The 22,604-nt window shown below is 55.2% G+C and overlaps 3 protein-coding genes across 3 annotated transcripts; 2 read left to right on the forward strand and 1 right to left on the reverse strand.

The window, feature by feature from the left end:
* Positions 1-1,628: 1,628 nt before the first annotated feature.
* On the forward strand, positions 1,629-8,407 carry NCLIV_039760 (conserved hypothetical protein; the record flags this gene model as incomplete). Its single annotated transcript, XM_003880885.1, has 11 exons — positions 1,629-1,654; positions 2,028-2,154; positions 2,648-2,740; positions 3,415-3,565; positions 3,938-4,018; positions 4,664-4,812; positions 5,147-5,369; positions 5,982-6,304; positions 6,942-7,058; positions 7,831-7,952; positions 8,134-8,407. 11 exons carry the CDS (start codon positions 1,629-1,631, stop codon positions 8,405-8,407), a joined length of 1,686 nt encoding a protein of 561 aa, XP_003880934.1.
* Positions 8,408-12,791: 4,384 nt separating this feature from the next.
* Positions 12,792-15,275, forward strand: NCLIV_039770 (conserved hypothetical protein; the record flags this gene model as incomplete). The annotated part of the gene is made up of 4 exons (XM_003880886.1): positions 12,792-13,197; positions 13,764-13,916; positions 14,434-14,517; positions 14,962-15,275. The coding sequence occupies 4 exons, from the start codon at positions 12,792-12,794 to the stop codon at positions 15,273-15,275; spliced, it is 957 nt and encodes a 318-aa protein (XP_003880935.1).
* A 1,413-nt stretch (positions 15,276-16,688) lies between these two features.
* On the reverse strand, positions 16,689-22,343 carry NCLIV_039780 (putative voltage gated chloride channel domain-containing protein; the record flags this gene model as incomplete). Its single annotated transcript, XM_003880887.1, has 7 exons — positions 16,689-16,785; positions 17,336-18,247; positions 18,588-18,694; positions 18,985-19,320; positions 19,739-20,067; positions 20,453-21,610; positions 21,851-22,343. 7 exons carry the CDS (start codon positions 22,341-22,343, stop codon positions 16,689-16,691), a joined length of 3,432 nt encoding a protein of 1,143 aa, XP_003880936.1.
* Positions 22,344-22,604: the final 261 nt, after the last annotated feature.

Here is a 22,604-nt window from a genome sequence, read left to right on the forward strand (position 1 = left end):
CGATATAGGAAGGGTGCGCGTCTTCGGTTTCTCTAGCAGTCCACTAACTCGACCGCCTAGCATGCTGAGGCACCATGGGGAGTGCCGAGTCGCGAGTCGCCTGCCTCTTCCTGCAGCAGCCTCTCTCCGGCTTGGAAGTTCCTACGTGTCTTTTCGCCTTCCTCGGAAAGAGTAAGGACTTAAAATCGAGAGACGGGTGGGAAACGAAACGCGTTAGAGGTCGTGTTCGGCTGCTCGTCGCCGCAAGGCAGAGTGTGTGGTCCGTGTGTCGCGCAAGCAATGGTTCGCGTAACCCCAGCGGATGTTTGGCGAGTGAAAAAATCCGGCACTCCGTGGAACCGAGCGAGGGAATGGAGAAGCGAGAGGCGCAGCCTGTAGCTTAGAGAGTGTTTCGTTCTATAAACGTGCAACTTTCCACGGAACAGCTGCGAAACTGGAAAGTCGCACCGACGCGCGACGCCTAGACTCGACAAAGCGCCCTCCGCACGCCAAATCCCGAGTTCATGCGCTGCTTCAGCGAATTCGTTGGTTGGGCTGTTTGCGGGCTTCAGAGCTGAGCGCTCCCTCTCTCGACGAGACGGCGGCGTTTGTGGCTGCTGGTCCATTTGTTGTTCAGAGCGTCTCCGCGTTTCGAAAGTCTCCGTTCTTTGGTTGCGTAGGCAGCAGAGAAGGAAGGCGTGCCGTTCCAGCTAACCCGCTGAGAGAATCGCGTCGATCTTGCTGGCCGGGCGCACTGGCTTCCGTCACCCAGCGTGCTCAAAAGAGAAAGGTCTGCGGAGCTCACCCGCAACGCAACCATTGGTTGGACTTTCTCGGCTCCGGATTCGCAAGAAAACCTTTTCGAGGGCGTCCTTTGAAGCCGGGAAGGAGCGATTTTCAGGGTTTCGTCGGCAGTCCTGAACCCTCCGTCTCGCGACTGGAACGCCCGGTCGGCACGGGAGTGTCCCTTTCGCTTACCTCCGAAACAACGAAGGCACCGTTTCCCGCATCTCTCTTTCCACTTCCTGGGCAACTTGCCTCGCGCGAGAAGCGCAGGCAAAGACAGTCAACGGCCCTACGGCGAATTCTGTGTCCCTCTCGTTTCTGAGTCTCGGAGGCGTCACCGCATCGACTGCCGACGCATGCTTTTTTCAGGACATGTCGCTCTCCATTTGAAAGGGTAGCCTTTATGTGGTGTCTTTCTTTTTTTCGAAGCCACCCTCATTTTCTGCCGGGGGAGCGCCTCTTTCGGAGCCGCCGTGTTCGCCCCGCCGCACCGACCCACGGTGGAAGTCTTGCGGGTCTCGGAGCAGCAGCGCAGAGGGAAACCGCTCTCTCCTACTCTCTTTCTCTTCTCTCGCTTGTGTAGATTCCCGCCCTCGGGCTTACACAGAGAGATCTTTGCGGTTCAAGTGCGTTCCCCACGTTTCAGCAGCCTCCTTTGTGGCCGCCGTCGCTGTCCAGGGGCGCCACGCAGCCAGCAGAGGCGATTTCCCGTTCCTCCTCCCCCTCTGGCTTCATTCGCTCTTCTGGAAAGTCTCTCTCAAGGCACAGCGTGTCCGTGCCGTCCTCAGAAACACAGCGCGTCTGCTTCCTCGGAAGGAACTTTGTTTCGCTTTTACCCTCGGACGAGGAAAGCTAGACCCAGAATGGCGGTGCCTACCACAGCCAAGGGGTACGCAAGGCCTTCCCTGTAAAAAAGAATGTGCTCTCGTGCGCGTCCCCGCTCGCGACTCTCTCTTCTCTCTCCTTTTTCTCCCCTCTGCATCTTCTGTTGCGCCTCCTGTTTCCTTCATGGACTGCCTCTCTTCCTCTCGCTTCTTGACTCTTCCCGTGGCGCTCCGTTATTACGGAGGCATCCGCCGCCTTCGCCCTCCTGGGCCTCTCTTCACGTCTTGCGCTCTTTGTCTGCTTGCTTCCTCATGCATTTCTTCTGCGGGTGCCTGCTTCGTAAACCCTCTTCCGCCCTTCTCTCCTGGCGCGTGACGATCCTTTCTCTGCATTCTTTTTCTGTCGCTCGTGCGTTTCTCGCGCCAATTTCTCTTCAGAAATAGGAGAGAGGAGCGCGACTCGGAATTCTTCAAGCTCGCGTGGCCCTCAGGGGAGAAAGTGACACAGTTAGCTGCCAACCTCTACAAGTACATCGACCGCACCAGCTCATACCCTGACGAAAATGTAAGTCGAAGGCCCTCTCCATATATACATGCCAAGGCCCTCGTCCTCTGTAATCGACCGCATATACATACAGATATGCATGTATCTGGATCCTTGTGTGTACATGCTTGTATGCTTGTCACATGCGTGTATATATTTTATATTCGAACATATATATATATATATATAGAGAGAGAGAGAGAGAGCGAGAGAGTGAGGGAGGGAGAGATATAGATACAGGGATATCTGTGCCTCCCTGCGTAGCGCTGAGCCCGCGTGGCAAGAGGACTGAGAGTTTCTTCACAGTGTGTCTTTCGCTTCATTAGCGACGGTTCTCTTCGGCCTGTCCTGAGCTGAGCCCCCGGCGGCGTCTGTTCTGTGCCTCTGACTGTACGCGTACCTCGGTTCGCTTTTTCGGCGTGCGACGTGCGCGATTGCTGGCGCTGCGCCCAAGCGCTTCCCTGCATTTCTGACCATGCACGTCGCGCCGTCGAGCTCCTGTTTCTCCTCTCAGGCTATCTCTGAAGAGCTGGAGCTCTTCGAGTGCGCGGTGGCCGAAGAAGGCAAGCCGGCGTCGCTCCCCGGGGACTTCGTGCCTCGAGGCTCGGTGAGGAATCTGTCGCCGTCCAGGCGCTGAGATCCTTCGAATACGTCCCTTTTTTGAGAAGCATGCGAAAGAGACATGTGCATTTTGCCACATCTAAAAATCCCGCCCTGCTCGGGAGTGTCTACTCTGCACTGGACTGCTTCCCTTCTTAGCTCTTGAAAACCTCGCTTTTTCCCGATGCACGCGCTCTCAACCTTTCTTTCGTCTTTGCCCGACCCCCGTCTCTTGAACGGTTCTCGCGTCAAGACACTTGCAGGGACGGGCGCCGTCTACCTTCCGTCACGTGCGCCGCCTTGCGGACAGAACGCACACACGCATTTTCCATTCTTTATACATTCTCTCTTCTTTCAAAAATACAGAGCACTCCAAATATAAAGGCACAGAGAGGTACTGCGTAGGGTCTCTGAGGCGGAGAGGATTTGCTGTCCTGATTAGGAATGTGTGAGTCACGAATTCCTTTCTTTGCTCTACGCATTTTGCCACGCTTCAAAAACTCGCGTGTCTTCGTCGGCTGGCCCTCCTCATGTCTCATCCCGCTGTGTGCATCGCTCTCGCCTTTTCCCGTCTCTCTTCGTCCTCGTCTCTCTCTTGTCTTCTTCCGTTGCCGCCGCCGTCACGCTCGCTCTTCGCACCTTCTCTGCAGCGGCCGCTGTTCTTTCGTTTTGTCTCCGCAGAAAATGAGGGCGATTTTGCGCGACGAGATTTACCGGGCGGTTCAAGATGCGTCCGAATCGTCTGGCCGCTCCACGTCCGTCTCCGCGAAGAAGCGTGTGTCGATCCAGTTCGTCACGGAGGAAGATCAATCCAGGCTCCGTCTTGACCTAGGTTAGCGCCCCTCCTTCCCATTTTCCGTTAGACTGCGAAGCTGCGCATATACACCCAAATCTATATACAAAGACATATACAAATGCATATACAAATCTATATACAAATATATATTTATAGATAAAATATCAAGGACACGCGTGTACGGAGAGGCGCATATGGGCAAATGCGTGTATAGGCGAGTATTTGTTGTGGGAGATACATGCTTCGGTTTTGTTCTGTCTCCAGCGTCTCGGACGCCCTTCCTTCTGCCCGTCGCTCGTTTGCTGTCTTACTCTCGTGTCCACGTTCTTTCTGCCTCGGCTGTCTGTCGTTTTCTCTTGTGTCTTCTCTGCCGCTGCATTTCCTCCCTGCCTTGTCGCGCGCCTTCAGGTCGACGCGTGCAGTGGGGCGGTGTCGAAATCAAGGAGTTCGAGAAGCCGGACAAAGAGTGGGACCAGAAAACTGAGGAACGTGAGTTTGTCGCTTTTGCAACCTATGGGAAACTCGAGACGCCGACGCAGAAGGCGTGTGCATCCTCCCGTTTTCCCTTTTCCTATTCCTCCCTTTTTTCGCACAGCTTATCCATGCACATTCTTTCGCCCCCCCTCCCCCCCCCTCCCCCCCCCCCCCCCCCGGTGTAAAAAATCCTTGAGCGCCGCTGATAGAGGCGAGAAGGGACAGGCGGGAGACCGGGGCCTTTTCCTGGTTTCCTGGTCGTGCATTTCCCCACTCTGACAAAAACTCTCCGGAGAGAGATCTGCCGGTCGCGGTTTCGCCCCAGCTCGAGACTCCCACGTCACCTGTATGGACACTTGGCAGCTTGTCGGTGTGGCCGCGTCCAGTCGAAACCCCCGGGCATCCGGCGTTTGGCAGGCGTGCCTCGTGGCGATCGGAAAGGGACGGCTTCCATTCGTCGACACGGGGTTGGTTTCCGCCGCTCCTCTCGCGTGTGTGTGTCGCTGCCGAGACTCCGATCTCTCTCTAAACTCCGACCTCTTCTTCTTCAGCCCTTCTGCCACGTAGACGGGGTAACCACCGGAAACAGAGGAGCCTGAGAAGCAAACGACGCAGCTGGACCACGTTTCTGGTTCCGACTCTCTGTGCGGTTTGCGTCAGGCGTTCAGTCGCTCAAGTCGCAATACAACGGTGCGGAGCTCGAGGTCGTCTACAGACTGCTCGTCGACGAATACATGACCGCAAAGCCTGTGCTGCTGGTCACACCGACGGGGAAAAAGTTGCGGTCGTCGGTGTGCGTCAACAAAGACGTGAGAAAACACTCTTTCCCCAGCGTTCGGTTCCGCCACTGGGACTGGAGTCTCCTAGTTCGTCTTGTTTCTGCGACATGCGGTGCACATCTGTCGTGGCCCGACCCTTCTTCTCGTGCGCCGCTCCATTCGCCTCGCTTCGCGACTTCGGCGCCTCTCTCGCTCGCCTCTCGTCTGTCCTTTGCCTTGTTCTTCGTTAGCGGCGTTTGCTCGTTGGTCTCGCTGTCCTCTCTCGTCGAGCACGATGGCGAAGACGAGGCAGGCGCGCGTGCGCGTCTCGAGTTTCTCTAGGGGGTCAACTCGGTTGGGAAGCGCTGCGCTGTCCTTTTTTCAGAAACTGTTTGTCACCAAGGAGATCGACGGCGTGAACCTAGTCGACGTGGCCGTTCGCCTAAGCGAGATCGCGCATATCCAGTTTGGGCGCCCGCCGTCGCTTCGGCTCCTCCAGGAGAAGGGAAAGGAAGAAACGCATGAAGTCTCCGACAGTCAGTATCTCTACATTGTCTTCAAAGCCAACGCGCGCCGCAGCAGCGCCACAGGGCTCTGCACTGGTCCAGGTGCGCTGAAACTTGCATGCGTTTCCGCGTTCCGATCCGCGGTAGCTCTTGTTCCTCGGGAAAAACCGTCAGAGTGTGTTTCCGTTTCGCGCCCCTCGAAAACAGCCCAGAAAGAAAGTCCAGATTTCTCGGTCTTCGCTGGAGAGTGCTCGCTTCAACGGGGCACTGGCGCTCCTCGCCGCAAATGTCCCGAAACAGAACGCAAAAATGCGTCTCTGGAAGGGAAACGACTGTGACGTCCTCCTCGAAAGTGGACAACTGGACGCATTTCTGTTCGGGATCTAGAACTACTGTATGCACATTCATACGTATACAGTTACACAAAATACACAAAACATGCGCATATGTGTAGAGGATGCATGCAGGCATCGGTGTTCCGTACATCTTGTGCTTGGACCGCTTTTTGTTCGCGTTCGCTGTTACGGCAGCCACGGGGCTGAGCAACTGTTCCCTTTCGCATGAACGCACCGCCGCTCCGCATGCACCCGTTTGCATCTTCAGCCGCCGTTTCTTCCGGCGCGACTGTGCACCCTTCAGCCGAGGTGCCTGGAGGGTTCTCCGTAGGGAACGCGGGTTTGCATGCGTTTCGCTTTTTCGCGTGTTTTTGCTCAGGTCAGCTACCTCCTGCGGCCACGCCCGGGACGGAGGCAGGGACGCCTCAGCCGCTGACGGTCTCGATTCTCTTTTCCACGGAAGCCGAGCGGAACAGTTTTGCGTTGCTGCTGAGGACGAGCATGCGTCTGGTGCACGGCAGTACCATCGGCGACTGGGAGGACACCATCGACGACTCCGACGAGGAGACTGCCACGATGATCGCCTTCGAGACGATCGACGAACTGTTTGACTCAAAAAGTCCAGAGAAGAGCGAAGACGCGGATAAGGCGCGACTCATCAAGTGCCTCACCGCTTTCGGCAAAGGCGTCAACGTGCAAAAGGTACGAGATGCGGGAAAGAAAGAAGAAGAGAGAAGAGAGGAGAGAGAGAGGGACGCGAAGGAGGAAGAACGAGGGGGAGACAAGAGTGAGAAGCGGGAGAGACGAAGGAAGAAAACGAGTAGGCTTCCAGTCAGTGTGAGACGCGCGCGTCGACTTGGCGTCGAATGACCGTCAGAACACATGAGAGAGGAACTCTCCTGGGGGTGCGGAGCTGTGTTTGAGGGCGGCAGGAGAAACTCCTCAGGAAATTGGAAGGGGGAAAAGCGATCGAAGCGCGTTGTTGACGTGTTTGGTGGCAAGGGGATCGCCCAGCTCCGGACACCCCTCTGGTGAGACAGAAGGCAGACAGCAGCGCGAAGGAGAAAGCCAGAGGTGACAACCCACGAATCTCCGCCGAAGCATCCTTGTCAAGAAATGAGACGGGAGGCTCACGACTCATGCGGCAAGGTCGGCACTCGCATGCGTCTGTGTGGCCGGGACACAGGTAGTCGCCCCGTCACTCTCGTGTTTGTGCTCTCTTCGAAACCATCTGCGTTTGTCGGACGGGAAATCGCTGGCCTGGGGGACTGAGCACTCTTTTCAAACTCACGGGTTCTGTAGTTTCGGGGCGCGTCGGTGTGTGTGTGTGCGTGTGCAGGCGACCTCGAAAGGAACCCTTGTCGTTCGCCGGCTCTCTTTGGCAGGCGCTTCGCTTCAGCTTCTCTCGCTCAAGAGCAACAAAGGCCAAGTGGTTGGTGTTTTCGACGACGTTCTGGTAAGAAGCGTGGACTCGGGTATCTGTGTTCGACGTCAACTCTTCCAGCGACATCTCGTTTCTTTGCGCCCCAACCTTCTCGCGGAACAAGAGCGAGTTACGGCGGATCTGCGAGCTCGAGGCTCCCAAAGAAAAGCCGGCAACAAGAAACAATAACGGTCCTGTAGTGTAGACACGTGGAAACCCATTATAGGATGTGGTGCTTCCTGTTCCATGTGTCCACGAAGTCGCAAAAAGGTTTCCGAATACCTGCGTGCTGGCCTCTTGGGGGGACATCGCCAAGGCGGGGCGCGTCCCCACGCCTTCTCCGCTCCTTTGCCGGACAGCTCTTCCCGTTGCTGCGTTCCAGAGGCACACAGAGACACACCAGAGTCTGTCTATTATTTTCGCGTGGATCCGAGGAGAGATGAGGCCGGAGAAGTGCGCATTGCTGGGGCTTTGACCCAACCGGCAAGAGGACGAAACTGCAACACAACTTGGTAGCTGCAGCCTGTGCACGGCTTCTTGCCGTGTTTCACCGAAACGCGTGAGGACTGCTCTGCGACAGTGACGTAGAGACCGGCTTCTGTGTCCTTGCTGAGCGCACCAGCAGCACATACACGCATCGACACACGTTCATACACGCTCATATCTCCTGCGTTTAAAGAGTGAATGTTTTCGTCAGCACATCTGCGAGATGGTGAAGTTGTGTGGGAATTTCAGGGGCGGGGCTGTTTTCCGAGTTCCTCTCTGTGCACAAGCGCCCCGTTCTCGTTGTGCGTTTGTCTTCTAGGCGGTGGTCCCAGGCCAAGACGATGACTGCTTCCGCGCGCTCGCGAAGAAACAGCAACTGCCGTCGGCCTCGCTGTGTGCGGTCGTGAAACTCACTGACCACTCGTTCGCGCTTATTTTCCAGTGAGTCTCTCCAGACCAGCTGGCCTGGCAAACGAAAGCGAAAGAGAAGGCTCATATTTTGGGACGCGCGCCCGAGCACGTATATTCACTTCCATATGTCCAAAAGTATCCCTATGTGTAAGTTTATGCATACATGTATATGCATCGTACGCGGTGTGTGATGTGTGTCCTCACGACTCAGGACGCAGGCAGCGCGAGACAACTTTGTATTTATGATGAAGCATCTGGACGAAAGTGACGAGATGCTGCGTTACGTCGACGACGGTTCTCAGTCGGAGCCGACTTCCGGTCGGGCGCCGGGCGGGTCCAGCGCCAAGGCGGATGCTTCGTCCGCTTCTCTCCAACCGCCGCAAAAAGACGTCCAGAACACGGCGCCCGGGAAAGCGATGGCCAAAAGTTTGTCGAAAGCGCTCATGAAAATTGTTCCCGGACTCAGCAGACAGGACACCAAATAGGCGAAGTCCGCCGTTTGGAGTCGCCAGAGGAAAGCGCAGACATGCCGCAGTAAGTCGGCAACAGGCGGCAATCCGGGGAGCTCAAGATGGAGAGGAAAGCCGAGAGATAGGAGCGAGGAGAGGCGCGCAAAGAAAGGGCGAAAAAAAGGAATTGTGCGGGAACCTGTGGACGGCGAGTGCTTTTTCGGTCTAAAAAGGTCGAGAGATCCGTGTTGGGTATTTGTCCTGCGGGGACGTTGGGCCGACGACTGTTTACATGTCGTTCACCTTACACTTTTTCCACGAGATTTGCCGTACAATTCGGTTGGGATGCCTGACGACGGGCGTCGTTTTGCAGTGTGCGAAACACAACGGACGGCGCTGTCGCCCGTCAATGGCGTGTGTCTCTCTCTTATCGTTCTCTCCATTGGGAATCTCTCGTCGAGAACACCCGATATGTTCGAAGAGACATCGGCTCGGTTCCAACTTTGTCGTTTCGTAAGTTCACACAACTGTTCCTCCGGTAAGAGTGCACCCCGTTCGAGTGGCGGAGGAAATCCGCGTGGCTCGGCACAGCTTTTTTCCCCGGTCTCATGCAGGAGGCGAGACACAGAACTTGAGACTCTTCTGCGAGGGTAAGACCGAGGGAACGCCGTTGCGGGAAGGGCGAGAGAAGAGGAATGTTTGCTTGCTTGTAAAAAAGGCCGGGCGGCAGGACTGCAGTCTGCCGGCGGTATTCTAGGGGCATTGACCAGCTACGTAGCGAGACTCGCGACAGCGGCGAGGCCCGAAGCAAAAGGTGGAAACGAGTAACAGACGCCAAGACATACCCACAAAGATCGCCATCCAAAGGAAATATACGAAAATTAAACCTCTAGAAGCTCCCGGGTTTGCCTCTTATACAAAGATCTACTTAGCGACGTAGGTTTTTGTGTGTAGGTATAAGTGCATTCGCATCCCCGTGTGAAAGAGGCATACGTAGATATAGGTGTATGCGGATCGTATCTGAGTTGTACATGGACAGATGATGGAAGAGGCAATCGCCAGAAAATCTGAAGAACCAACATTTGTATACAAGCTGTACGAATACCATGACACTCACTTTAGTCAATGAAACCGTGAAAGCGCCAGTTGCCGCTTTCAATGAGACGGAAATTTCATACACCACGGGAGCCTGTTGAGAGCCTTTGGTTATCCCCATTCAGCGCGGCTTTTTCTTGCCTTGTACCTCCTGAAGAGCAAAGTGGTGGGTGTCAACGTGTGCTTCGTGCACACCCTGAGAAAAATGAACGGCGGACAATGATGGTGAAGACACAAAAGATGTAGGTTTCTGCAGGATAGGGCCAGAAAGAGACAGGCAACAAATGTACTTCTTCGACGTGGGGGCATTGTTGCTGAATGCCAGGTAATGCTCGTTTTAGACCCGCTGTCGTGTATCATTCCAGAGCGACAGAAGAGGAAGACAGAGGCGAACGGGGCACATGCGCATTCATCAATCTGCAAAAAGTATCTATCTTTTCATTCTTTGGCGTGTGGGCTGGAATTCTGTCTTCACTTTGCCTCACCAATCATCCTTAGGCTAACTTCCCTCTGTAGAAAACAGTCGGTTAGCGTGCAAGCGTCCCGCGTCTGACCCGGTGGTCAGTTCAAAGTTTGGGAGACACAAGCATCGGGGACACCACCAAAGTACATATCACAATATTCGTACAGCTTGTATGCAACTGTTCGTTTTTCAAATATACGCTGGACACCCGTCCTGCCCAATTGTTTCGCTTCTCAGAGGAGTCCCCTGAAGCATTGACAAGGTGAACGAAGTGGATCTAAGAGATCCGCGTATATGCAGTCGGTGGGTACCTCAAACGGCTTGTGGAGAGGATCGAAGCGTGGACACGTCTACGATTTCTGGCGTCCACTCGTAACACATTCACTCCTATCAAATGCTGGGAAGCCTCGAGCCTATTGAGGAAACGTGTACATCCATACTTGCTTATACATCCGTTTCCACGCGCCGAAAAACCTTGCATCATAAAGTGCCACTTCCGCTGGATCAGATATTTTTATTAGTCATTGATGAAGCTCCTGATGTAGCTACCACCGGGCAAAATCGCTGGAGACTGTGCTTATATTGATCATCGACGGTCTAGGTTCCATCGAGGAAAAATGTCCAATGCTCCCCTCTAACTTGTACCCCCGGTCGTCTTTTACCACTGCGGGTCTACGAACAGCGGGGAACTGGTACCTCTTACTTAAATCAAAACGTCCCGACTGGCCCTACAACTGTTGGTTCAGGCGATGCAAGGAATCATTTTTTTTTTCGTGCAGTACAAGCAAGTAAGCAAGTGACAAGGGTATGACGATGTGATCCAACGCGTAGCGTTTCCTGCTCAGCGGAAACAGGGGGTGCTGCGCTCATTGAGCGGCTCGGAATCCAGATTAAGTTAACAGTATTTCGGACTGTCAATCCAGGAAAATGCACACACACTTTTCTACGCTTCGTGTCTCATCTTTTTTTCCTACTAAATTTCGTCGCTCTGGATCCGAGTTTCCATGCACACGCGGGGATGCGCCGCTCCTTTCTCCGACCACCGGTAAGAGAAGCACGAAGGAGCCGGTGACATTGTAAACCCTGGATCAAAACCGTGCAGGCGTGGAACCATTTTTCTTCTTTGCCTTCTGTTTCAATCCTTTCCGCCTTGTTCGCGGTTCCCGTTCGTGGCGCGCTCTGAATTCAGCGGGTGGGGGCGAACGAGACACGTGGGAGCGGAAGTGTTTGACACTCTGTGCTTCTTCTCGATTTCGTTCCGCTGTTCCAAGCCCCATACGACTTCGTTTCGAGGTCTGGAGTTCATCATGTACGCTCAATTCTGTCGCCTTCGTACAAACACGAGAAAAGTAGAGACCGACTTCGGCTTCGCACTTAGTACGACCTAGCTACGGATCAACTTGCTGGGGACCGGAGCGCCCAAGGGAGCAGAAAAAAGAACAAAAGAGCCATGTGTAATCATCTGACCACGCAAAAACGCCCCTTTCCCCGACCCCCCGCGGTTTCGGAGCAAAAATGCCTTAAGTGCCAGAGAATACCTGCTGGACCACTGGGAACCGCCGAACCCCCTAAACGTTTCTTACGAGCGGGGTGTACGTACACTCCTGCTGGCGCCGACTCCCGGAGTTCGCTTTCCGGGTTGAGACCGAAGTTGCTTTCCACTCTCACCTTGTACGGCTTTTCTGTTTCTTCCGTGCACCCAGTCTTTTTGTCGTATCTTCGACTTGCTTCATTCTCTTACTCGGCTGCGCTTCTTCAAACCTCAGTTTTGGCCCCCAAAGGCGTTTTCCTCGCTCTTGCGTCCGCTCCCGTTCGCTGGCGCTAGATGGACAGCCTGTCGCTTGGATGGGTTGACTCCGGACGGGAGCTTTGGCGAGTTTTTGACTCGTGGCTTTTGTGCTTTCTGCCTGTTCCACCCGTGGAAACCATCTAGCAGAGAGTTCAAGAGGAAATTCTCTGTGTCGGTGTTGCAGGGAATTCGTGCGCTCTCATGAGCAGGACTGGCGGCGAGCTGGGCTGTCGCTTCTGCCCGCATGCGTCAGGATTTTCTCTGCATCAGAGAGAACCAGCTGCTTCGTCCTGCTCGGTGCGAAAAACGCAGTTTGTCTCACTTCCCCCAGCGTCCCCACTCTTTGCTCTTTCCAACCCGCTGCGTGTATGTGGGTTCCCCCTCCTGTCCGCGCATCTACCTGAAGGCCCGCCTCCGTCCTCGGCACCGTCGCAGCAACGCTGCCCAGTGCTTTTTTCTCTGTTCGTGCTCTCCCCGTCACGTTTCTTCTCTTCTGTCCTGGTTTTCTTCTTCCGTGTGGCGTACCGTCCTAATTTCCCATCCCCACTCGGCTTCTGTCCCCGCGGTCTAGTGTCGACAACAGGCATCAGCCGGGAACGACAAAGAAGGCCAACGAGGGGAGAAAGATAGGTCTACCGTCTTGTTTTCTGTTCACTTTTCGTCCCTCACGTCCGCCCTTCTTCTATTCTTCATCCCCTCCACTTCAAGCCCCCAAGTTTTCCATCAGGCTCGGTTCACATGGCTTCTTGTGGTCTGGGAAAACCTTGAGCCTAGTTAGTTCGCGTTTCCGGTCTCTATCTCGTCTATTTTCTCGCGAACTTTGTTTTTCCCACTTCCCTGTTCTTCCCGTTCCTCGTGGCGAAGTCTTTCCATCGCATCCTTCGCCTGCTTCCCTGAACCCGACTCAACTTCCGCTTAGCTACTTTGTCTGCCTGTCTTCTATTTCGAAGAGCTTTCCACGTTCGCGCTGCTCTCTTCCCCGCGACATTTTTGTCTTTTGCTTTTCTTTGCTTTGTTGCTTTGGCTGTGCGTCGCCTTCCGTCCCGCGCTGAGGTTCTCTATCTTGACTCACAATGTCAGATCCCGAAGAAGAAGTGCCCGTGGAGGAAGTGCCGGAAGAGGAAGTCGGTGAGGAAGAAGTTGAGGAGGGAGAAGCTGAGGAGGCAGAAGTTGAGGAGGGAGAAGCTGAGGTGGAGCAAGCCGAGGGAGAGGAAGTCGAAGGAGAGGAGGAAGTTAGCGGCGATGTCGAGGCAGAGACGGCTGACGCGGCAGAGGCTGTGCCTGGCGGCCCTGACATCGGGCTCGGCTACGTTGAGGCTCCGGACACTGGGGAAGTTGCGGAAATCATTCTCGTTACGACTTCCCTCGGAAGCATTCGAAGACAGTTCTTCTCCAGTCAGAGACTCAAGAATTTCCTCGATTGCAAGGGCGTCGTTTACATCATTATCGACTCGAACAGAGACACGAGCAGTGCAAAAAGTAAGCCGTAGAGGTTTGCTGAAGTTCGCTGTGAAAGCGGAAGGGGGGGAAGCGGACACTTGGTTTCGTTTCCAAAGCCTGCTCTACGAGGAAGCGCACGCCACATCTGTCGCAAACGGGGGTCGCGGCGCACAGACGCCTCCACCGCAACAGCCCAAACGGCGTGCACATGCGCCGCCACATGCTTCCCACATGCATCTGAGACTGTCGCGAGAGGTCTCCTGACACTCGGACCGTTCGGATGCGGTGCGGGTACACCCCAAGTTGTCTGTTAGCCGTTACACGTCAGCCAATTGAAGCGGCTGAGGTGGGAAATTCGAGGGTTGCTGACTCCGTGCACGCGTTGCGTGCGCAAACAGGACAGCTTCTCGGATGTAGGCCTGAGAGCGCACAGAGGCGATCGAGGGTGCCCGTCCCCCCCGGGTGTATGTACACTCCAGCATGCCAACACGTCAGTGGTTTCCTCGAGAGTGACCTGTGAGGGCCTTGAATGCGTTGTTTTGTGCTTCTTGTTTGGGCTGGCGTCTGCGGAGCCGTTTTTGTTTCTTGTCCCGTTTTTGCGAAAGAGGACTTGCCGGTGCAAATGGTGAAGGAGAGCGAGTCTTCTGTGCCGCTCGGTTTTTTCGCAGATTTGAAGGACATCGAACTTTTCAAGGAGTGGAAGGCGAACCGCATTCTAAAGGTGACGGAAGAGACGGAGTTCAATCCAGAACCAGAAAGTATGTTGCATGCACCTGCTCGTCTTGCCCGTTTTTTGTGCGTTTCATCCCGGGCGTTCTTCGCTTCTCGGGGGACGGACCGTCCCTCCAGTTACACTTGCTCTGTGTTGCATGCGTTTTTTCCATCGCCTGTCGCCTTTAAGTCTCCTGGGTTGGGAGTGATGCGACTATGCAGCCTTCGATTTAGAAGTATCACGCGAAGAATTGCTCTTTTGATTTGCATGTGTTTAGAGGATCCTTTTTGTCGCCGTTTCTGGTCACTTTTCCCCCGTCTCACGTGGCGCCTAGACACTCTAGTTCAGGAGCATATAAATAAGCATCTATACTACTACATCTTACTGCATCTGCATATTCGTATTTCTCCGTATATACGTATATCGGCGTATATCTACGTTGTCTAGGTGAGCATATATGAAAATATCGACCGTGGGCTTGTGAGAGATCGAGATTCTGTCTTTTTCGCGTCGCCGCTTCGTCTCATTTTTCCCCCAGTGTGCGGTTTCTGCTGTTTCTCCAGTCATTATTCCGCAGGTGCTCGTCGATGGCGTTTTTGTCGGGGATGAGACTGTTTTGCAGGACTTCGAAGAAGATGGAGATCTAGGTAAGGAACATCTGTTCATATCGATGCACTGTGTTCACCCATGGTCTTGTAGGGCCGTAACGAAAAGCGTGAATCCGTCGGGAATCCTTGTTACGCATCAACCCATGTAGGTATGGCAATCTCAAGAATATGCGTATATATCTGTATAGATACATATGCTGTGTACACGCCTTTCCATGTGTGTCGATGTCTGTATTTTCCGACTCTTTCGAAAGAAAAGAGCAGGGAACGGGCGTCACAGAGACCTTTCACATATTGCTCAGTGTTTCCGGTTTCCAGATCTTACGTGAATTTCATATGCATCGACTGCTTATCTGGTCGCCTACTTTCATTGAATATATATGTTTATATGGAGGCACACACAAGATAGAGACGGAGAATAATGCAAAGACCTGGGTGTATATATGTGTGTGGTGGTATGACTGCGTTTTCGTGCGTTTTTAGATTGGATTTTCTCGCGCGCGGCGTGCCCGGCGTGTCTCCACGAGAAGCCCCCTGACGCGCCGTCGTGTCCGTCGTGCGGCGTCACGTATCGAGCTCTGATTCCTGCGCAGTACGTCGCCGAGGGCCAGGTGATTCAGATGCTCCAAGGCTGTCCGTACAACGGCGAAGAAGCTGCCGCAGAAGAGCGCGACGCCAAGGAGAGATGGGCAGCGTCGCCGTCGTTCGAGGGCGACGTGGATCTCGGCACGTTCGAGGAAGGCGAAGAGGCGGAGGAAGGAGACGAAGGAGAGGAAGGGGAGGAAGCGGAATTGTAGACGCGCACTGGAGAAGGCGAGCGGCAGGAACGCAGAAGGCACCAGAAGCCAGAGGTCAAACGCAGCGTAGCCGTAAAAAAAACAGCGAAAAAAGAAAGAGAGAAAGAGGACAGAAAGGAGATAGGAAGCGAAGATGGCAAACATGGGGCGAATATACGCAAGGCGATTGTGAGAGACGGGCGAGATCGAGAGAGGAAGCGAGTTGTGAGGAGACGTGGCAGGGACAGATGTGCCTTGGATGGTGGAGGGCGGGGTTGTGTGCACGGCGCAAAGAGAGAGTTGCCTACACGTGGGTTTGCATGCAGTCTGGCGTGTGCGTATTGTAGACGTCGTCCACATCTCTGAAGAGTGAATGTGTGGATCTTAAAACGCACGATTTTCGACAGACCAATGTACGAGCGCTTCTTCGTCCAAAGGTCGAAATTCGCCATGCACACAGAGAGAGCCACGTGGATTTACACCTCGCCACGTTCCCAGTGGGAGACGGAGAGTCACTGCTTCATCAGCGGGGGAAGAAAAGACGTGAAGGCGGAGGCGCGTGCGTGATATACACCCTCCGTGTTTTTCTCTTGCCAACGGACACGTGCCCGTTAGCCGTCGAAAGGACACTCAGAAAAAGTGAGGCTTCAGAAAATCCGCGTTCTTCTCTCGCGAGAAGCTCGAAGAACAGGCCCGTACTGGTCTCTACACACACTCGCTTCACGTGAATGGAAACCACGCAAGCGAAAGAGACATGACGGAAGTCCTCTCCGTCCTTCTTCCCCGGTTGCTCCCACTTTCGGGAATTCCGAAACACCTCCGATACCGCCGCCTCTCCTCCCTTTTCCCCTCTTTGGTTCTCCCTTTCTCTCTCTCTCTCTCTTTGCTTCTCCCTTTCTCTTTCTCTTTGGTTCTTTCTGCATGTGCACATGTGTTTCCCGCGTACACAACACAATCATATATATATATATATATATATATATATATATACAGATGAATGTGCAGACCCATACGCTCGTATACATATGCAGTAAAGCATGTATACATGAATTTTTAGGGATCCTTTGAGTACGTGAAAGCGGCGAGATTGAGCGAAAGTAGAACGTTGCGCGTTGGAGCTAAAAAAAACGGAAATCTTCAAAATTTTCTCGGGGTGGCGGAAGCAAGAGAAGTCGCCTCGAGCTTTGAAAGAAAACAGATCTGCGTCTCAAAAGAGAGAAGCGGCGCGGCACGTGTGGAGGCAATGTGCAGAGGGAGGAGCTCTCGCGAAGCGGCGAGCGCAGAGAGAGCGGAGAGAGGAAAACCCGTGAAGAGTGGAAGACGCTTTGAGACACAGCTAGTTGAGAAGAGACAGTAGAATACGAGGAAGCAGGAAACAGCTGCATTTCTTGAGAGAACGAGGCGCAGGATCGCCATGTCCTCGAATCCTCGAGATTAATCCGCTTGGAAATGCTTGAATTTCATGTAAGGCATAAATGTTCCCTTTGTGATCATGCCGTGGAGACGTCCGTGGCGAGTCAGCAAGCACATCCTGAAGAAAAAAGGTCGAGAGGCCCCGCGCGACTCCATCGTCTCGGCAGACTGCATGCGCGAGAAGTGTCGCGCGAAACACGCGTGGCTCCGGTTTTTTCTTTGCGAGGAAAGGGGGTAGTGGTGACACATCTCTAAACAGAACTGTTTGCCAGCTTCTTCCGTATATCTCCCACGCGCCTCGCCACGCACATGGACGCTCACGACTAAAGACAATCTGCACGCGGATGCATGCAGGGCGCTGACACGCATGAAGCTGCGATCTCTTTAAACGGCCTGTGATTACCCCACGCTGAACTCTCACCTGTGTTTTTATTTCTACTCGTCTACGAGAAGCCTCTCCCCCCCTCCCCCCCGTCGTTCCACAAACAGGAAGAAATGCATCTTTGATTACATACACATATGCCTTACATATATATGCATATATGAATGCATGTCAGTACACTGGTGCAAAAATGTGTATGCATGTGTATATGCTTGTACATATATACATATACATATATACATATACAACATGCATATACATATATATATATATATATAGTTCTTACGAGCATTTGAGCTGCTTGAAGGTGCCGTAGACGTCGATGAGGGGCGTCTCTGGAGGCAACTGGAGGGGCTGCGTTTCATCCACGAGTCCCGACATGTCGAGGTGGACATCTTCGATGTCTTCTTTGCGCTCCGCATGCAGATTGTGTGTGCGCTCTTCTCTTCCGCGGCGCGAACCCAGCTGCTGGCCGACGATGCCGCCGGAGGGGAGGCGACAAAACACGTGGCCTTTTCGCTCTTGTCTCTCGGCGTCTCTCGGCCGCCCGTTCGCGCGCGGATTCGCTTCCGCTTCTCTCGTCAGTTCTCCTTCGGAGACCGCACGCTCGCCTTCCTCCGCCGCCTTGGACGGAAGCACGCACCCTCCGTCTCTCAGCGAAACCGCAGGCGAAGCAGGCGTTTGCGTCGGAGTGTCCCAACTCCGGGACGTGGCGGCGGAGAGCGGGAGAAGCTCTGCATGCGTGGTTCCTGCGGAGAGAGAGACGGGGGAAACGGACGGGAACCAGGCGGCGCGACCCAGGTGTCTCTCTGTCTCCGGTGTCTCCGCCTCGCCGAGAAGCAACGCCGGCAGGTCTCGCGCCTCGTTTTCTTTGCCTCTCTGCGGCCGATCCTCGTCTGAGCCGTCTTTGTCTCTGCGTTCGGCTTCTCCCGTGGAAGGGAGAATCAGCGCGTGGACGCGGTGCCCGTTCCGGTGTCGATACACCAGAAACACGCCTCTCCGTCCTCTCGCGTTTCGCTCCGTTCCGGCAGACGACAGCGAAAAGCCGGAGAAAGAGACGAACGTGTGGGCGTGGATGAAAGGATGTTGGCAACGCAGCAACTCCTCCAGCGCTTCGCGAAGGCGATGCATACTCAAGTAGCCGAGGACGACGCGAGTCTCCGAATCGAGAATCACCGGGAACCCCTCGAAGGAATGCCTGCGCGTACACGCCACACGACAAGAGACACTCGAGAGAACACACAGACAGTCTCGTTCCCTTCTCGCAACCGCGGACCGAGCCCAAGAAGTGAACACCCTCTCTGCAAACTATACCTTCAGAGGACTCTGTTGCCTCTCCCTTTCTCTCCACCTCTCTTGCTCTCCATCTTTCTTCCCGTCTCCCTTTCTCTCTCTACCTTCTGTCCCTCCCTCTGCGTCTTTATGCAGGCCTTCCTTATGCAAAAGTGGATTGCCGGCTCCACCTTCCTCAGCAGGAGGGCGAAAAGCATGCAGACAAGCGTCTTTGAGAAAAGGAGAGACCAGCGGTTTCTCCTCACTTTGAGACCAGGTGAAGAAGATCGCCGAGCGTTCGCCGCTCTTGAACTGCAACGGAAACCACGTCTCGCTCCATGACGTCCTCCGCCCGCAGATTCGCAAAGGAAACCTGGCCGAGGAACAAAAAACACAATCGCCCGAGATGGCATGCACGTCAATCTACAAAGAAACATGCATCCACATCTACAAAAAAACCAATACATGTGCGAAACAAATACCAACGTATGCCTATAGAGACGCATCTGCACGCAGACACACAACGCAGACACATCTGAATACATATATACATATATACCTATATATATGTGCGTTTGTGTGTATCATTCATGCAGGATGCAACGCAGCGAGTGTGGCGAGTCTCTTTCTGTTTTGCAGTCTAGGGCGTGAATCTCTGCGCACCTCTTGGGTGTGGAACATGTACGGGTAGTTTTTGCAAACGATGAGTCCATCGTAGAGCGAGTAGCTGCAGAGTGCGCTGCTGACGCCCTTGGCGATTCCGAGGGCGAGGAGGAAGGGGAGTCCAAAAGCCGAGGAGTTGGGCGAGCCCGCTGCTTGGGACGAGATCTCCATCATCAGGAGCACGAGCGAAAGGTTCATCCGGGTGATGCCGCACAGAAAGGAGACGGCGCCGACGAGCGCGTAGCTGCTCGGCGAAGGATTCACCGACATGAACGCGTACGCGAGGTTCAGCTTTAGCACCAGAAGCCCCATGAGGCGGCCGTACGCTGATCCTATCTGAGAAGCGAGGACAGAGAAGACAACGCGCGGGAGAAAGACTCTCACGGCGCAGGCAGCTGGAAGCGTGCGGAGCTTCACGAGAGAGAGAGGAACGAGGACACAGACGCGCGAGAGACGCCGCACCCCACGACGCAGAACGAGACGAGAACGAAACGGTCACACGCGGAGGTCTTCAGAAAAAGCGGTTTTTGTGGGGACGACCTGGGAATCCTTTTTGTGCGGGTTCGCTCTACACACCTGAACTTGGCTAGCTGAGTACGCACTTGAGAGCTCCCCCCTCCCCTCTGGCCCCGGTCGGCCTTGCCTCTGTCGTCCACTCTCTCAGATTTCTTTCTCTCTTCTTTCTCTCTCCTTCTCTCTTTTTCTCTCTTCCTCTTTGTCTCGTTCTTCCTTTCGATTCCCCTTTTGTGCGTACGATGAGAGCAGGGACGAAGATGCCGGCGGGTAGCGCGAGGCCGAAGGTGGCGACTGCGAGGGAGAACTTCAGGACGAGGAGGAGAAAAAGCTCCCCGAGGACCGCTGAGTCCAGGCGATACGCGGAGCCTCGCGCAAAAGCCGCAGGCTGTGCGGGGTTGGCGCCGGGCGGAGAGAAGGAGAAGGACGGAGACGCCACGGGCAGAGAAGGAAACGGAGCGGGCGACGCCAGAGCTGTGGGCGTAAACGGCGGACGTGCAGATGCACACATCCCGAACCTATCGACGGCGTGGGCCGAAGCAGTCGTTGTGCACCGCGAGAAGAGATTTTCTGCAACAGAGAACACCCACAGACAACGCAGAACTGAAGACCCCAAATAGGAAACGGAGACGCTTTTCTGCGTTCACATGCTCCCCCCTCCCGCGCTCTGCATCCTCTCCTATCTGTGTGTATATAAACAGTCGCTTCTGTCTCCGCCGCTGTCCCTCGCTGGTAGTTCACAGGTTCCTCCGCCGCCTTCCTCTGGGATCTTCTCCCTCTTCCTCTCTCCATTTCCTCTCTCCATTTCCTCTCTCTCCTCTTCGTCTCCCCTTTTCCTCTCTCTCCTTTCGCTCTCTCCTTTTCCTCTCTCTCCTCTTCGTCTCCCCGTTTCCTCTCTCTCCTTTTCGTCTCCCCGTTTCCTCTCTCTCCTTTTCGTCCCCCCGGCCTCTCTCACCGAGAAGATCGCTCGACGAGGCGCCGACCATGGGAAAGAGGAAATTGACGAAGGCAGTGCACGCGGCGACGAGGACGCAGTCGACGATCGGACCTTGATCTCTCATCTTCTCCCTCACCTCTCCCCAAAACGATCTTTCTTCTCTGTCGGCACTGAACGTCCTCCCCTCGCCCTCTGCTCCCTCGTCGCTCTCTGTTTCTCTTTCCCCTCTCTCTTTTCCCGCTGTTTCTCTTTCCTCGCTGTCTGCTCGGCTGTCGGTCCTGCCTCTTGTGGGTTCTTGGTTGCGTGTTTTCTCCGTGCGCAGTTTCTTCTTTCTGAGTTGGCCAGCGCGGAGGGCGAGCCAGATGAAGACGGGGCCGAGGACGCCGCCGATCAGGCCGAGGAGTGCAAAGGGGAGGAGCTCCACCACCTCGAAGGTGTGGAAGAAGTCGACGCTGTCGCGCATCCAGAGGGAGTGCGCTGCGCCGTGGCCAAAGGGCGAGAAGGCGAAGCCTGCGGAGCTCTTTGAGTCTTTCGGCGCCGTCTGCGCGTTCAGGATCTCCAAGAGAATCGAGGCAGAGACGCAGGAGCAGCAACAGAGCCAGAGCGCAGAGCCGGGGAGGTCTGAGGCGCCCATTTCTTCGAAGGCAAACAAGACGCCTGCAATGGGGCTGCCGAAGGCACAGCTCATCCCCGCGGCGCTCGCCGCAGCCAGCAGCGGCTTTCCGACGCTCTCCTCACGCGACTTCTCCAGGTGTCCGCGGAACCTGCTTCGGTCCACACCCCAACCGCCAGAAAAGAAGGACGAGGACGCGGGCGACTCCGGGGGGGAGTCAGGGGGCGACTCCGGGGGGGAGGGGGAAGGAGCGGTGGAAGCCGAGGGAGGGAGGAAAGCGCTGTGGGCGTGAGAGGCGTCTGGGCCTTTGTGGAGAGCAGTGAGAGGGAGGGTTGCGAATCGGCTCTTCCGCCGTGGGGGAGCGTTCGTCGACGGCGAGAAGATCCGCAGCAGGAGGTGAGCCCAGCAGCACGCCACGTGGACCATCGGGCCTTCTTTCCCGAGGACGAGTCCGCTGCCGACTGCGAGGGAAAGACCAAAGATCTTCACAATCAAAACGGAGGCAGACAACACGTGCGGGAGGCTCCGAAAGCCGTTCAGGAGCACCTTCACTTCCGCGATGCCTGCAAACGGGAGAGCGCAGAACAGGGTTGAGAGAGAGACAGCGACAAACCTCTTCCGGGGAGACAGAAAGCGCAGAATCGCGCTCAACACAACAAAAAAACCGCCCTTTGTTTCGTGTGCCTTCCTCTCCGTTTTCTGTCTTCTCCTCTGTCTCTCCGTCTCTCCCCGCCTTCTTCCCTCTCGTCTCCCCTGTGTGTCTGGGAAGTTTCGTCCCTTTTATCGCGCCATTTTCCGCTTACCGGATCCGGCGGCTTTTGGCGCCAAGGCGCAGACCAGCCACGCCGCTGCAGCGACTGCGCCGACTGTGACGAGGGCGAAGAAGAGAAAATCAAGAAAGAGGCGCGTCGCGTTCCTCACTCGAGCGCCTGCTGCGCTCACCGTCGCTCGAAAGGAAGAAGATACAGACTCATGGGAAGACGGCCCAGACGCCGAAGAAAACGGAGAAGACGGAAAAGCGGGGAAAGAAGGGGGCTGTCCGGGCTGGGGGTCCAACGGAGGAGGGATCTTAGACAGGCGACGAGCAGACACAATGGGGGAGACAGACGACAACGGAGCGGACCACGACGACGCAGAAGGGGGAGCGGGAGCAGGCGCAGGCGAGGAGAGAGGAGCCGACGGCAGCGATTCGATTGCAACGACACCCGACGATGGAGAATGCACTGATTCACGCACCACACTGTCCCCGCCTCCGGCCCCGTCGTGCCTCGACGGCCCAGAAGACATGTCGTGCATTTCGCGTTTAGCCTCCGATTCCTTGCGTTCTCGCCCCGCCAGAGCGGAAGCCATAGACCCCGCAGACGAGGACGCGTGAGAAGACGCTGAAGCAGAAGGGGGAGAAGACGGTGGGGGAGGAGAAGAAGGAGAAAAAGGAGAAGAAGAGGGAGGAGAAGGAGGAGCTGAAGACGATGAAGGAGAAGAAGAGGGAGGAGAAGAAGGAGGAGAAGAAGAAGGAGGAGAAGGAACAGGTGGAGAAGGAGGTGGAGACGATGAGGG

This window comes from Neospora caninum, chromosome IX (assembly GCF_000208865.1).
Source record: "Neospora caninum Liverpool complete genome, chromosome IX".
NCBI classification, from domain to species: Eukaryota; Apicomplexa; class Conoidasida; order Eucoccidiorida; family Sarcocystidae; genus Neospora; species Neospora caninum.